We start from the raw sequence: 14,672 nt of genomic DNA, 5'->3' as shown, positions 1-14,672 counted from the left end.
AAAGAATGCTATTCGCATTAATACTGGGCCGGTATTTCGTAGCGATGCCTTTCCGGTGCTAATGCCTTTTCACGCTTATCGCGCTTTGTCAGTGGTCAGAACGATGGTCCGCTCGCGTTATCAACGGGATCAGCCGGCCGTGAGCGGTGGATGATAAGAATAGTATAGAATAAGTCATAAGGCATCGCTGCAAAATATTGGCCCAGCATTCTACTTACCCGTGAAAGTGCATGAAGGGAAGTCAATTTACCAGCCTCTCCACATTTTCTTCGGTCATTTCCTCCAAGTACTTCCATCAGTAGGTAGAAATAATTTATATTGCATTTGGATTAACGATGAGTCATGCCTCAATTGTGCCTAAGGAAATAAAACAGAAGTCACCTAAGATAGAAGTTTCTAATAACACACCAATTCGCTAGTTGTAGTCATTCTAACACGCAAGGCTTAATGCGCATCTCGTACTTCTTTTCCTGCAGGAGCAGATGCACAGCTCACGTTCGGTGTATATCCCCAGTCGTCCTCAAGACCAGACGCAAGTGTTGCCCACCGCCTTATGGTGATTGCAGGAAAGCACCTAGGAGGAAAATGGATACGTTGGGTTGTGAAGACAGGAAGTTGGAATGCAGGAGCCAGGGTGAGTGCTCAACACCCAAAATTTTGCCACGGGCTTTAAACAACGAAAATAAATTGCCTTTGTCATTGTGCATAAGAAACTGGTATTAATGCTTCTTTATGCGGCGTTGCATAAGTCTTCAATTTATAGAGATGGACTAATGGATATGCCTAGGCAGCACAATGTGCAGTAAATATTCACAGCAGCCTAGCAAAGATAGTCAATGATTTAGGCGCAACAACTGCAACTCACCATTCCTAAGGCGATAGCCATAAGTGGCTCAAACCCACGATGGCCTTGAAAAAAAAACACGCGTCGTCCGGTCCACTCGTACAGAAAAAGTCGCAGTTTCGCCCGAAAGGCGAAGCATCGATTGCGATAGCAAAGTAGCAGACAGTTATACGAAGTAAGGTTAGTAGTTTTATTGGCCGTATAAAGTTGTAAATATTTCCTTACTAACCAAATAAACAAGCACGGTGGCACGGCACGGGCGCCCAGGTAAACATGAACACATCTCGCTTGATGACCGCGGAAACTCGTCAAAACGCTGGAGTGAGAAAGCGCGCCAGTGGCAGCGAGCAAATTGACCTTCACGCTGGCTATCACTGCAACCCAAAGTAAACGTCGAAAGCACAGCGCATGCGAAGCTACTGGCACATGGCGCATGCACTTTGTACCCATCGTAGATCGCTTTGAAGGTGAGGCCCCGCGGGCGCACACTTCAGTCACATCGCAGATCGCTTTCAAGATAGGCGGCCGCGCGGCAGCTCAGCGAGCAGCAGCCGCAAGAGCAGCACGCCCCCCCCCCCCCCCCCCGCTCCGTCTCCGTCACCTCATCCCCGTGCCTCGCGCGCAAACCAAGAGCGCGCGCGCTTCCGGCCACCTTCCTCTGTCGCGTGCGCAAGATTAAGTTGCCCTTGCCGGCTCACCTTCGGACGCTTGCGCTCGCACACACAGCGTACGGCGCGCGGCGATGGTTTTATCGCCATTGGACTTTATACGGAACATCATGGCGACGATGACGGCGACGGCGACGGCAAAAGTGCACTTGGAGTGTCCATAATGTTACGGGGAGATTTACAGAAAAAGGGGGTTTATTTACACTATGTCCAAAGAGACTAAATGTTGGCCAGCAACAACAAAGATGGCGAACCACAGTTTCACCTCTTCCTCGTCTCGTCGGCGCTATGCTTCAGCATCTTCTTTGTCCGCCGCACAACTGGCTCATAACACTACCTTCCGCGGCGAAAGCACCGACTCGGTGCAGGGGAACGAAGGATACATGAAAAAAAAAAACTAGCACACTAGGTATTAAGGGGTGTCCGGAGCACGATAGGGCTTGAGACGGACAACGTGTACAATGTCCTTGCGGGGAGGAGCAGATGATGACGAAGGCAGCAGTGGAGCGATTTCATAAGTGATATCTGTCACTTGGTGGCACACGCGATATGGACCGGTGTATTGGAAGAGCAGTTTTTCGGATATGCCAACGCGTCGTGCTGGGGACCAAAGGAGAACGAGCGATCCAGGGACAAAGTGGGTGGTCCTGTGGTGGCTGTTGTAGCGAGACTGCTGGTGGATTCGGGACTCAGAAAATCCAGTGCGAGCAACTTGACGTGCATGGTCGGCACGTGAAATAGTCTCTTGAGTATATTCAGTGGGTGGGCACCCAGAAGAAGGCACCAGAGTGTACATAGGCGATGTAGGGTTTCGACCATATAAGAGGAAAAACGGCGAATAAAAGGCGGTCTCATGCCTGGAAGTGTTGTACGCGAATGTCACAAAGGGTAATGCAACGTCCAAGTCGTGGTGGTCGGCAGACACATACATGGCCAACATGTCGGTAAGGGTGCGGTTCAGGCGTTCTGTCAAGCCATTCGTGTGTGGATGGTTCTTCTTCATCTTTCTGGGGTTTTACGTGCGAAAACCAGTTCTGATTATGAGGCACGCCGTAGTGGAGGGCTCCGGATTAATTTCGACCACCTGGGGTTCTTTAACGTGCACTACAACGCAAGCACACGGGTGTTTTTGCATTTCGCCTCTATCGAAATGCGGCCGCCGGTGCCGGGATTTCAGTTTCAGTAGTCAGTTTAAGTTGAGTCGCGCAGTATCTTAGAATGTCATCGATCACCCTGGACAGGAACTGTCTGCCGCGGTCAGTGAGCAGTTGCCGAGGAGCTCCGTGCTGGAGTATGACGTTATGCAGCAAGAAGTCTGCAATATCGGTGGCACAGCTAGTGGGAAGTGCACGCGTAATGACAAACCGCGTCGCATAATCTGTGGCAACGGCAACCCACTTGTTTCCAGAGGTGGATAGGGGAAAGGACCAAACAAATAGAGGCTGACGCGGTGGAAAGGCCCGTAAGGAATGTCCAGAGGCTGAAGATGGCCTGCAGGCGGCAGAGTCAACTTTTTTCGGCGCTGACAAAGGTCGCATGAGCCCACGTAACGGCGCACTGAGCGGGACATCGCAGGCCAATAGAAACGGCGGCGTGCGTGGTCGTATGTACGTGACACACCAAGATGTCCCGCCGTTGGTGCGTCGTGAAGCTGCGCCAGGACAGTGGAACGGAGGTGAGCAGGGATGACTAACAACAGGTCAGGGCCGTCAGGGAGTAAACTGCGACGATATAACGTGTCGTTTTGGAGTACAAACAGGCGGAGGGAAGGATCAGGAGCGTGGGAGTGCAATTTTTCGATGATCTTGCGTAGAGACGCGTCAAGGCGTTGTTCGGCAGCGATGTTGAAGAGTTGAGAGATGGAAATAACACACGGGCTGGAGTCGCTCAGGGCAGCGTCCGGTGGATCTACTGGGCATCTGGAGAGGCAGTCGGCACCCTGGTGCAAGCGGCCAGACTTGTAAACGACGGTATACGAGTATTCTTGAAGTCGCAGTGCCCAACGACCAAGGCGAGCAGTAGGATTGTTGAGAGAAGACAGCCAGCATAGAGCATGGTGGTCAGTAATGACGATGAAGGGTCGGCCGTAGAGGTAAGGGCGAAACTTGGCAATGGCCCAAACTAGAGCGAGGCACTCTCGCTATGTGACCGAATAGTTTTGCTCAGCCGAGAAAAGAAGGCGACTGGCATAAGCAATAACACAGTCCTGACCATGCTGACGTTGGGCTAGAACTGCGCCGATACCATGGCCATTGGCGTCGGTACGGACTTCTGTGGGCGCAGATTCGTCGAAGTGAGCCAACACTGGTGGTGATATCAGTATTCCAATCAGCTGTGAGAAGGCGGACGCTTGTGCAGGACCCCAAGAAAAAGCCGCGTCTTTCTTAAGCAGGCAGGTGAGGGGCCGTGCTAGTGCTGCAAAATCTTTCACACACCGCCGAAAATAAGAATACAGGCCGAAAAAGGAACGGACATCCTGAGTAGAGCGAGGTGTCGGAAAGTTGGCAACGGCGCTAACTTTGGCAGGGCCAGGCCGTATACCTGTAGCATGGACAAGATGGCCAAGTACAGTGATCTCGCGGCGACCGAAGCGGCATTTGGCAGAGTTGAGTGAAGACCTGCATTGCGAAGGATGCGCAGAATAGCCGAGAGTCTACTTAGATGACTGGAGAACGTGGGCGAGAAAATGACTACGTCATCGAGATAGCACAGGCAAGTAGACCACTTCAAACCACGAAGAAGGGAGTCCATCATTCTTTCGAATGTTGCGGGGGCATTGCACAAGCCAAATAGCATAACTCTGAACTGGTAGAGCCCATCGAGTGTTATAAAGGCGGTCTTCTCCTTGTCTTTTTTGTCAACGGCGATTTGCCAATAGCCGGACCGAAGCTCTATAGAAGAAAAGCACTGTGCGCCACGCAGAGTCGAGGGCGTCGTCAATTCGCGGCAGAGATTGCACGTCTTTTTTGGTAATCTTGTTTAGATGGCGATAGTCGACGCAGAACCGCCAGGTGTTGTCTTTTTTTCTGACAAGCACCACAGGGGACGCCCGAAAGCTCGTAGATGGTTCGATGATGTCCTTTGTAAGCATTTTCTGGACTTAAGTGTGAATTACGCGCCGTTCAGTCGCAGACACTCTGTAAGGACGCCTATGGATGGGACTGGCATTGCCGGTGTCAATGCTATGAGTCACATTTTAGGGGCGAAGCTCCTTATAGCGGCACCCGTTCGTCCCCGTCGTAGTAGGTAGCCACGTCTAGTTTTATGAATTGCTCAATAGATGGCGTTGTGTGTCCGTATATGTATGTATACGCACATATGCATATATATGTATACGTATAGTATAACCGGAAGCCGACTTCCGCTTCCGGTTCCGCTTCCGGTTCCGGAAGCCAGCTTCCAGCTTCCGGAGAACGCTTCCGGCGTTTTATGAAAAAAAAAATTCCGAAAGTTGTGTCCGTAGCGCGGAATCGAACCAGGGACCCCTCGCTTTCGAACGCGCGGCGCTAACCACTACGCCACGAAGCGCACATAGACACACGCACCACGATGGCAATAAATACCCAACATTAACGAAAGGCCGCGTTTCTAGCGCGTTTCTAACGCGTTTGTGCTAGCGCGTTACGGCCCGTGTAAGAAGCTGGTGTAAGACGCTGTGGCCTCTCCGCATTACCTTCAACGCGTTCCGAACGCGCTGCCCAAGGCGGTGGCAAGTCAAGTTCAAGTCGAGGAGCATTTATGAATACGGGGGCTATACTCTCTCAGCAGTCATGTGATGGCGTCGGCAAACGCGGTGCGCGTTCCGGCATGTGTAAATGGCTGCGTAAGACGCTGTGGCCGCTCCCCCTTACTAGAGAGTACTGCACGTTTCTAACGCGTTTGTGCTAGCGTCCCCTTAAGCGGGAGATCCGATGATTCCCTCCGGAGCTTCGCCCACTCATCATCATTCACCCCGTGGATATGCTGTGATTTTTTTTTTGTCTTACTGAGATGGGGCGAAGCAAAATCGAAAACGTCGCTGTAAGCGGCTAGCAAACGACGAAGGTCGTCAGACTGAGCAGTCGAAAGATCGGGGGCGAACATGGCATCAAAATGCGCATCAAATGAAGTACTAGTGTCACGGCTTCCAGAAGACAGGGGCGCATAGATAGTAAGGGCCACAGGGTCGTGTGCGTCTAAAAGCACTATGCATCCCAGCGTGATACCTTCGGGAAGAAACTGTGGAGTGCGTCCAAAGTTCAGAATAGGGATACATGCCCGGTTAGCAGAAGCAGTCACAACGGAGTGAGGTAGGGCTACCTGCCTTGTTAAAAGAGCGTCTAGGGAAGGAGAGATGACGTAGTCGCCGTCACAAATGGCGGAATCTGAGGTCAGTGTGACATACGTCGCGGCGGCTGGTCGAAGGCGAACAAACTCGGTGACACATAAACGTGGCTGTGACTCGGTGGGGAGATCGTGTATAGAAGGAAGTTCCAACTGGAGAAGGGCAGACGAGTAGTCGATGAGGGCAGAATGGGTACTCAGGTAGTCATGGCCGAGGATGACTTCATGTGGACACTGCTGCAGAACGGCGAATAGAACTGAGGTCTGGTGGCTGGTGAAGCTCCCACGCGCAGTGCACATCCCAACGACGCAAGATGTGCCACCGTCGGCTATACGAACGACAGGTGACGCCGCGGGCGTCAGAACCTTGCGGAGACAACGAGAAAGGTGAGCGCTCACAACCGATAATTGCGCCCCTGTGTCTATGAGCGCCGAAACAGGCACGCCGTCCACTTCTATGTCCAAAAGGTTTTGTCGGGTGGTCAGCGTCAACACAGGATTTCCGGGTCAGTTAGTCAATGCAGCATCACCTCCGGGAGCTGCAGCGGTCAGTTTTCCGAAGAGGGACGGCGAGGGTATGGTGACGGTGAGCGACGGGCAATCGGTGAGCGAGAACGCCGGTTCTGTGGGGACGGCGAGCGGCGGTCGTAATGTGGAGTCGGAGCAGCAACGTCAGAGTGCGGCAGGTCATTGCGGGCATGAAAAGGCGAGGACCGGCTGTTTCCGGGCGGTAAGCGTACGCGGGACGAGGAGACGAAATCTGACGATAGCGACAATGGCGGGAAATATGACCTACTCCATTGCAATTAAAGCATATTGGCTTGTCGTGATGTGTGCGCCATTGGTTTGGGTCGCGGTATTGGAGGTAGGGTCGATTGTGGGCGTGGAGGTCGACAGAAATTGCCGACCGTTGGTCTACTTACAGAACAGGTTAGACGGATGCCTGTGTTCGCCAGCCCTGCGCGTACGACAGCTTGAATCAGAGATACTGCCGGGCGGGACTCGTCGTAAGAACGTGTCGGGGGAACCGACGGAGACGCAGCCTCAATCTCGCGCCGGACAAGACGCAGCAAGTTTTCGGCACCAGGTGGCTGGACGTCTTCACACGATGAGCTAGCGGCGGTAAAAGGGAGCCGAACGAATTTTTGTGAGACACGACGGCTCTTTGCTTCTTCAAAGCGTCGGCACTCTCATAATGTCGTCGACCGTGGAGCAGTCCTTTATACGAGTAAATTAAAGGCGTCGTCTGCGATGCCTTAAAGAATGTGGCTGACCTTGTCAGATTCGAGCATCTTGTCATCGACCCGCTGACAGAGTGCTAATACATCTTGAATGTACACAACGTACGGTTCAGTAGATGTTTGGGCCCGGCACGAAAGTTTCTTCTTGGCGGCTCGCTGGCAACCAACTGGCTTCCCAAATAGTTCCTGCAGTTTTTGCTTGCAAGTGTCCCAACTGGCCAATTCCTCCTCGTGTGTTCGGAACCAAACACGGGCCGTTCCCTTGAGGTAATAAATTATGTTAGCCAGTATTATAGTCGGGTCCCACTGGTAGCTCTTGCTGGCACGTTCGTATTCGATTAGCCAGTCTTCAACGTCCTTGTTGGCAATGCCCGAGAAGGCGCCAGGGTCCCGGAGTTGGTCAAGACAATCGGTGCTGTGGTAGCCGAAGCCGAAGCAGCGGGCCTCTCAGTCGACATGGTCGAAGGGCCCACGAGATTTCCGCTTCGAAGTTCCGTGATGTGCTGGTGATGTCCCCCCCCCCCCCCCCACTTCCACCAAGATGTTACGGCGAGATTTACAAAAAGGGCCTTTATTTACACTATGTACAAGGAGACTAAATGTTGGCCAGCAACAACAAAGATGGCGAACCACAGTTTCACCTCTTCCTCGTCTCGTCGGCTTTATGCTTCAGCATCGTCTTAGTCCGCCGGACAACTGTCTCATAACAATATAATTATTATCGCAATAAAACTATGATCATCAGTAATGGCTCATACCTCCCTAAGCAACCAAAACATGCAATGGCTCATCCCTCTCGTAATTCAGAGGCTACAAGCACTCAGCAAAGTGAAGCGTACAGTGCATATATTCATTGGAATCACGCTTACAACGTACAGAACAGCATACGTTTCAATCCCCTGCTAACAGGATGCAACGTAAAGTCGAAGAGAAACCACAGAACACCTATATAAACTTGAAGAAGGGAAATGTACCTTCCACAGTGCAACGGAAATAAGAGTAGCGGTGCCGTTGTGAACTAAAGTATACGACCGATAGATGGTGCTGGCAAAATCAAAAGTAATATTGACGCGAGACAGGCTGGCACCTGCGGCCGCCGGCCGCTGCAACGAGAACGAAGTGTGTTCTGGAACGTTCGTACGAGCCACTTTTAAAGGCAAGCAAGCAAGCAAGCAAGCAAACGCGCGCTCCCCGAGTGTCAGCTTTGACTAAAAAGAACACCGTTTTGCCAAGGCCTCGACTGCTAACTTCGTGACATTTTCTGGTGGAGTTGCTGGCGTAAATGATACATCGCCCGAGGCACAGCGTACTCCTGACTCGTCGCCAGTGCGTAGTTCGACAGAGCTCACCCCGGTACACGTCCGTACCAGCCGTCGTCTTCAGGGGCTCCAGCCACAGCACGGTCTGCTACCTGATCCTACCAGGACGATGCACCAACCGTCTACTGCTGCGCTTGCCACGCCGACGCAGATCTTTTTACATCAGCCGCAAACACCCAAAGTGTTCCACGGAGGTACTCTTGAAGACGTCGAAGACTGGCTTGACCACTTCGAAAGGGTCGCCGAATTCAACGATTGGTCCCAAGAGCGCAAGCTGCGTTATGTGTACTTTGCTCTCGGGGACTCCGCAAAGACGTGGTTCGAAAACCACGAGGCGACACTGACATCGTGGGACGAATTTCGTCGGCAGTTAGTTGCCGCCCACACCAGCGCCGACAGAAAGGAGAGAGCGGAGTTGGCTATGCAGGCAAGAATTCAAGCCCCTAATGAGAGCGTCACGACGTACATTGAAGATATGGCTCGGCTCTTCAGGCGTGCAGACGCTTCAATGCCCGAAGACAAAAAAGTTCGACACCTAATGCGAGGCGTAAAGCAGGAAATCTTTGCCGGCCTTAAATGCAACCCACCGACTACGCTTGCGGCCTTTCTCACTGAAGCCACGGCAATGGAAAGGGCACTACAACAGCGCGCCAGGCAGCACAATCGAAACGTGACTGCAATTTCGAGTGGCGTCCCTAACGTGACACTGGGAAGTGATGTCAGCGACCTGGGAGAATTAATAAGAGCGGTCATAAGAAAAAAGCTCCAAAAAAGTCGCAGTTTCGCCTGAAAGGCGAAGCATCAATTGCGATAGCAAATTTGTAGAGAGCTATACGGAGTAATGATTGTAGCTTTATCAGCTGTATAAACTTGGACATGCAGCAGCACCGGCAACACGCCGAAATGTTGTCGACGCCGTCGGCGTTTTGCCCGCGTTCGCACAAAATGCGTGCGGCGTTGGCGACTGTTGCCGGATCCTCTGATATAAATAGGCACTTGGTGCCGCAGCTAAACGTCGCCTCCCTTCCCTCCCCCTCCCCCCCCCCCACGGCCTTTCGCGCGTCGGAAGAAGGCGCGTTTGCTCTACATATATGGTCATTGTAAAGGAGGAAAGAGACGCCTACTTCTGGAGCCCTTAAGGGAGCACGGCGCAGCACGCGCGTTTGTTCTCCGCCGCGGGTTCACTCCCCGTGAAAGCGCGCGTCCCTCGCGCCCTTTCACTCGCACATACAGCGTTCGGCGGCGCGCGGCGACGGTTTCATCACCATTGACGTCATACGGAACCTCACGGCGATGGCGACGCCGACGGCAGAAATCTGCTTTGGAGTGTCCATATAATTCCTATCGCAATAAAATGCAGCCGGTCGAGTCCCCGGTCGCGCGACTTTCTGTGGCGGAGATGGTGCGAGACGAGATCAGACAAGCCATCCAAGTTCCTGAATGCTTTGGGGCACCACAGCCGCGGAGCAAGTTTGGATGACTTATGCGGAAGCCGTACGACTTCCCTCACTGTATAACACCTCAAACGTCATGCGCACCACGGAACAGACAGAAGTCGGGTTCAGCCGTCGTAATACGCCGTTTATCAACGAGTCCAGGCCAAGAAAGAGTGATGTCTGGCGCGCTCCTGATCACAGTCCGCTCTGTTTTCATTGCGGCGAAGCCGGCCATATCTACTGGACATGTCCCTACCGACGCGTGGGTCTCCGTGGGTTATCTCCGAATGCGCCTCATCCACGAACTGGTGAGCGTCCGGTGGAGATCGAGAGCTTCCTGGCCAGTCGTCCCAATTTCTTCGAACAACCAATACACGAGCCACGCTCTTCGTCACCGGCTCCTTCACGACACCCGTCGCCTAGTCCTGCCTTCCGTCGAGACGCCCCTAGGCGCCGTTCGCCCAGCCCTGCCAACCGGGCAAATTGAGTTCAGCGAGCTCCGGAGGTGAGGCCGCTGACGCCGAGTGTACCGAATATCCTCCATTACGACGCAAGCGACGACAGCGACGACAACAGACCGACGTTCAAACGCACTCAGGCAATCCAAGGCACGTCGTAACATCGGATATACCAGTCAGCATAGACGACGAAGAAGTCACAGCTTTAGTCGACACTGGCGCGGACACCTCTGTTATGAGCCGAGAATTTGCCGCTAATCTGAAAAAAGTTTACACGAAGTGGACTGGGTCGCAGGTCCGTACTGCCGGAGGGCACGTCTTAGATCCCGTGGGCAGGTGTACGGCACGAGTGAATATTCGCGGCTTTACGTACGTCGGAGATTTCATCATCCTGCCGAGTTGTTCGAGAGAGTTGATCCTTGGCATGGACTTCCTGCAGGCTAATGGAGCCATCATTAATTTGCAAGAGTCGCGGGTAACGTTTTCGACGGCGCATGCCATAGCAAGCGACAAGTACGACACTCATGACAACGCCTTGTGCATAGTCGACGACAACGTCACGTTACCGCCGAGGAGTATCGTATTATCCCTTGTAACCTGCGACGCGTTCGACGACAATGAGGGCATTGCCGAGGCAAACATCCCGTTGCTGCTCGAACGGTATATCTGCATAGCTCGAGGCCTTGTTCAGTTGCAGAGCAAGCGGTCACTAGTTCTGACGAACTTCAGCAACGAGTTTCAGCACGTCCCTCAAGGCACGGCTGTCGCCTTCCTCAACCAAATTGAGGACTTCTCCGACGTCGGCACTTTAGAGGTGACTTCACCGGACGTGACAGATGCTACCACGCTTAGCAGCCGCATTCACATTAATGCCGGTTTGTCGGAACAACAGAAGCAACGACTATTAGGCCTCGTGAACGAATTCTCTAGCTGCTTCTCCACAAAATCTAAAGTTCAGCGCACCTCCGTTTCCAAACACCGTATTTTCACACAGGAATCGGTGCGCCCGTTTCGTCAGCATCCATGTTGCGTGTCGCCAATGGAAAGAGAGGCGGTTAAACGCCAGGTTAAAGAAATGCTGAACGATGACGTGATTCAGCCTTCGACAAGCCTGTGGGCGTCCCCCGTCGTTCTGGTAAAAATAAGGACAATACACTACGTTTCTGTGTCGACTACAGACGGCTTAACAAAGTCACCAAGCGCGATGTTTACGCCCTGTCAAGGATTGACGACGCCTTGGACCGTCTACGTCATGCCCAGTTCTTTACCTCGTTAGATCTTAAGTCAGGGTACTGGCACATCGGGTACTGGCAGATCGAAGAAGGCTGCATTCGTGACACCTGACGGGCTACACCAGATTAAAGTCCTCCCGTTCGGCCTGTGTTCCGCTACCGCCACATTCCAGCGAATGATGGACAATGTGCTCGCTGAACTGAAGTGGCAGACGTGCCTCGTCCACCTGGACGACGTCGTTGTGTTTTCAAGCACGTTCGATGAACACCTGGCACGGCTGAAGAGTGTTCTGGATGCTATCCGCAAGGCAAACCTCACCATCAAGCCTGAAAAATGCCACTTTGGTTTTCAGGAACTCAAGTATCTGGGACACGTGGTCTGACGGCGACACGCGACGCTGACTGCCTGTCACGTGCTCCGATTCCACTGACATCATCACATTTGGAGCAAGATTTACCATTTCTTGGTGTCATTGACACGGTGAGGATGGCTGACCTACAACGTGCCGACACAGACCTGCTTGCTCTTATCCAGTATCTTCAAGGAGCTGACGTTGTTGTCCCACGCCCGCTGTCACGAGGACTAACATCGTACTGTAGCGGAGCAATGTACTTTACAAGAAAAACTGAAAACAGTCAGGAAACGTTCCTTCTCGACGTTCCTACGGCATTGCGCCAAGACGTTTTGCAGGCATGTCACGACGACCCCTGTGCCAGAGACTTAGGCTTGACCAGAACACTAGCGCGCATACGCCAGCGATACTACTGGTCACGACTATTTTCGTCTGTTCAGCACTATGTGAAAACCTGTCGTGACTGCCAGAGGCGTAAAGTACCACCCGTCAAGCCCGCTGGTCTGCTCCAACCTCTGGACCCACCTCCAGCGCCGTTTCAACAAGTGGACATGGATCTCCTAGGTTCGTTTCCCACGTCAGCTTCGGAAAACAAATGGATAATCGTCGCAACTGACTACCTAACCCGTTACGCCGAGACCAAAGCTGTACCCCAGGCAACCGCTGCTGAAGTCGCCAAGTTTTTTGTCCTCAACATTGTACTGCGCCATGGTGCACCCGCTGTCCTCATTACTGATCGCGGTGCAGCATTTACTGCTGATTTAATACGAGAAGTGGTCACGCTGACGCACAGCAACCATCGGAAAACCACGGCTTATCACCCCCAAACTGACGGATTGACAGAGCGCCTTAACAGAACACTGGCCGATATGCTCTCGATGTATGTTGGTGTAGAGCACAAGACATGGGACGAAATTTTTCCATACGTGACATTTGCCTATAATACAGCTCAGCAGGAGACCACCCGCTCACCCCATTTGAACTTGTCTATGGACGTCGCGTCACGACACCTTTAGACGCCATGCTTCCAGTAGACGACGGCACCACGACAAGCGAGGGTGCTGATGACTTTATCCAGAAAGCAGAGGAAGCTCGCCAGCTTGCTCGGAACCGCATCCGCAGTCAGCAGAGTACCGATGACCGTCGTTACAACCAGAGCCGACGGAATGTCCAATACAACCCCGCGACCACGTGTGGGTGTGGACACCTGTCCGTCACCGTGGGCTCTCGGAGAAACTATTGCGACGATACTTCGGACCATACGAGGTTGTGCGCCAGTTTAGCGATGTGAACTACGAGGTCCTGCCCCAAAGCGTTGATCATCGCTTGAGTGGACGACGTCCCCGCCCCGAAGTTGTACACGTAGTACGGATGAAGCCGTACCACAACCGCGACTGAAGTGCACCTTTCAAACCCTTCGCCGTCCTACGCAGTGTTGTGGTTATCCTTAGCTTTTGTGACCACACTTGCTATTAGCGTTGTCCTACCACCTTATGCACTTTATTTTACCCAGCCGACCGGGACGGTCGCTTTTGAAAGGGGAGAAATGACGCGTGATAGGCTGGCACCTGCGCCCGCCGGCCGCTGCAACGAGAACGACGAAGTGTGTTCCGGAACGCCCGCTCCTCGAGTGTCAGCCCTGACTAAAAAGAACACCGTTTTGCCAAGGCCTCGACTGCTAACTTGGTGACAAGATCATCAGTACGTAGTAAGAAATATGGCGGCTACGGTAGCGGATCGTGGGGCTTGTCGTGCTGCTCGCTCGCTGGTTTTGGGCGTTTTGTTACCTCTTTCGGGGTGGTATTTATGTGTACGGTACTCTAACGTGCCAATAGATATCTTTATTATGTCGCCAGATGATCGAGAGACCTCAACTGGCAAAAAAAAACACTTCAAACAAGTAATCTTCCATTCTTTATTATCAATGGTAAATGAAACAGTACATGCCCATAATTTTCGTATAGGTCAGGTGGACTTAATGCTGTCAGTCACTCAGTTTACAACATACAGAAACACAGATAGCTATCTGTTTAATGGAACCGAAAGCCGGAATTGAGCAGTTCGGCGTGCCCCTAAAGCAGGGAAAACGAAGCTTCATGCAGACTACGATATTTATGCTATGCTACCCTCGTACCTTTATTGCGTACAGTGCCACTTGACGTGTTTCATGCTATACGTACATTGTTTGAATTTGACAATTTCGGCGAGATTAAAAAAGTCGCAGGCTCGCCGGAAAGGCGAAGCATCGATTGCGATAGGCAATCATGTCATAGGCAATCAGCAGAGAGCCATGTGAAGTAAGGATTTTGCCTTTATCGCCGTGTCAACTTGTAAACATTCGTTTGCTAACTGAAATAACAAGCATATATTGTCAGCACGCACAGCAAACATGAACACCTCACACTCGATGACCGCAGACACTCGCTATCAAAACGCTGACGTGAGGAAACACGGCCACACCAGCGAGCGAAGTGACCTTCGGGCAGTTGTCTATCGCGTCCAGGCAAACTGAGTGCCAGGAACGAACAGCACGCAGAAAGCTACGAGCCGCCGACGCACTGATAGACTCTGCCCCCAACGCAGAACGCTCTCAAGATACGGCCGCTCTCAAGATACGGCTGCCCCATACATTTGTAGCCAGAGTAAAATGCCGCCACCCTATCTCTCCTCTCTCAGTCATGCCTCGCAGCGTTGGGTGCCTCGCACGCGCCGATAGACGATGCACTACCTGCCCGCTTTCTTCCCTTTCGCACGGACGAGATTGATCCGCGCTCGTCGGCTCTCTTCGCACGCTTCCA

At 52.6% G+C, this 14,672-nt stretch overlaps 1 protein-coding gene across 1 annotated transcript in view; it reads left to right on the top strand.

Moving 5' to 3' along the window:
* The window catches only part of LOC119448917 (MAM and LDL-receptor class A domain-containing protein 1-like), a 265,378-nt gene that overhangs the window by 235,934 nt on the left and 14,772 nt on the right, over nucleotides 1-14,672 (top strand). Inside the window, exon 47 of the mRNA XM_049666561.1 lies at nucleotides 477-634. Coding sequence (XP_049522518.1) covers nucleotides 477-634 — 158 coding nt within the window. The remainder of the gene's footprint in view (nucleotides 1-476; nucleotides 635-14,672) is intronic.

Source organism: Dermacentor silvarum, chromosome 4 (genome assembly GCF_013339745.2).
Source record: "Dermacentor silvarum isolate Dsil-2018 chromosome 4, BIME_Dsil_1.4, whole genome shotgun sequence".
Lineage (NCBI taxonomy): Eukaryota > Metazoa > Arthropoda > Arachnida > Ixodida > Ixodidae > Dermacentor > Dermacentor silvarum.
The sequence above is the reverse complement of the archived record's forward strand: the minus strand, read 5'-3'. Positions and strand labels throughout refer to the sequence as shown.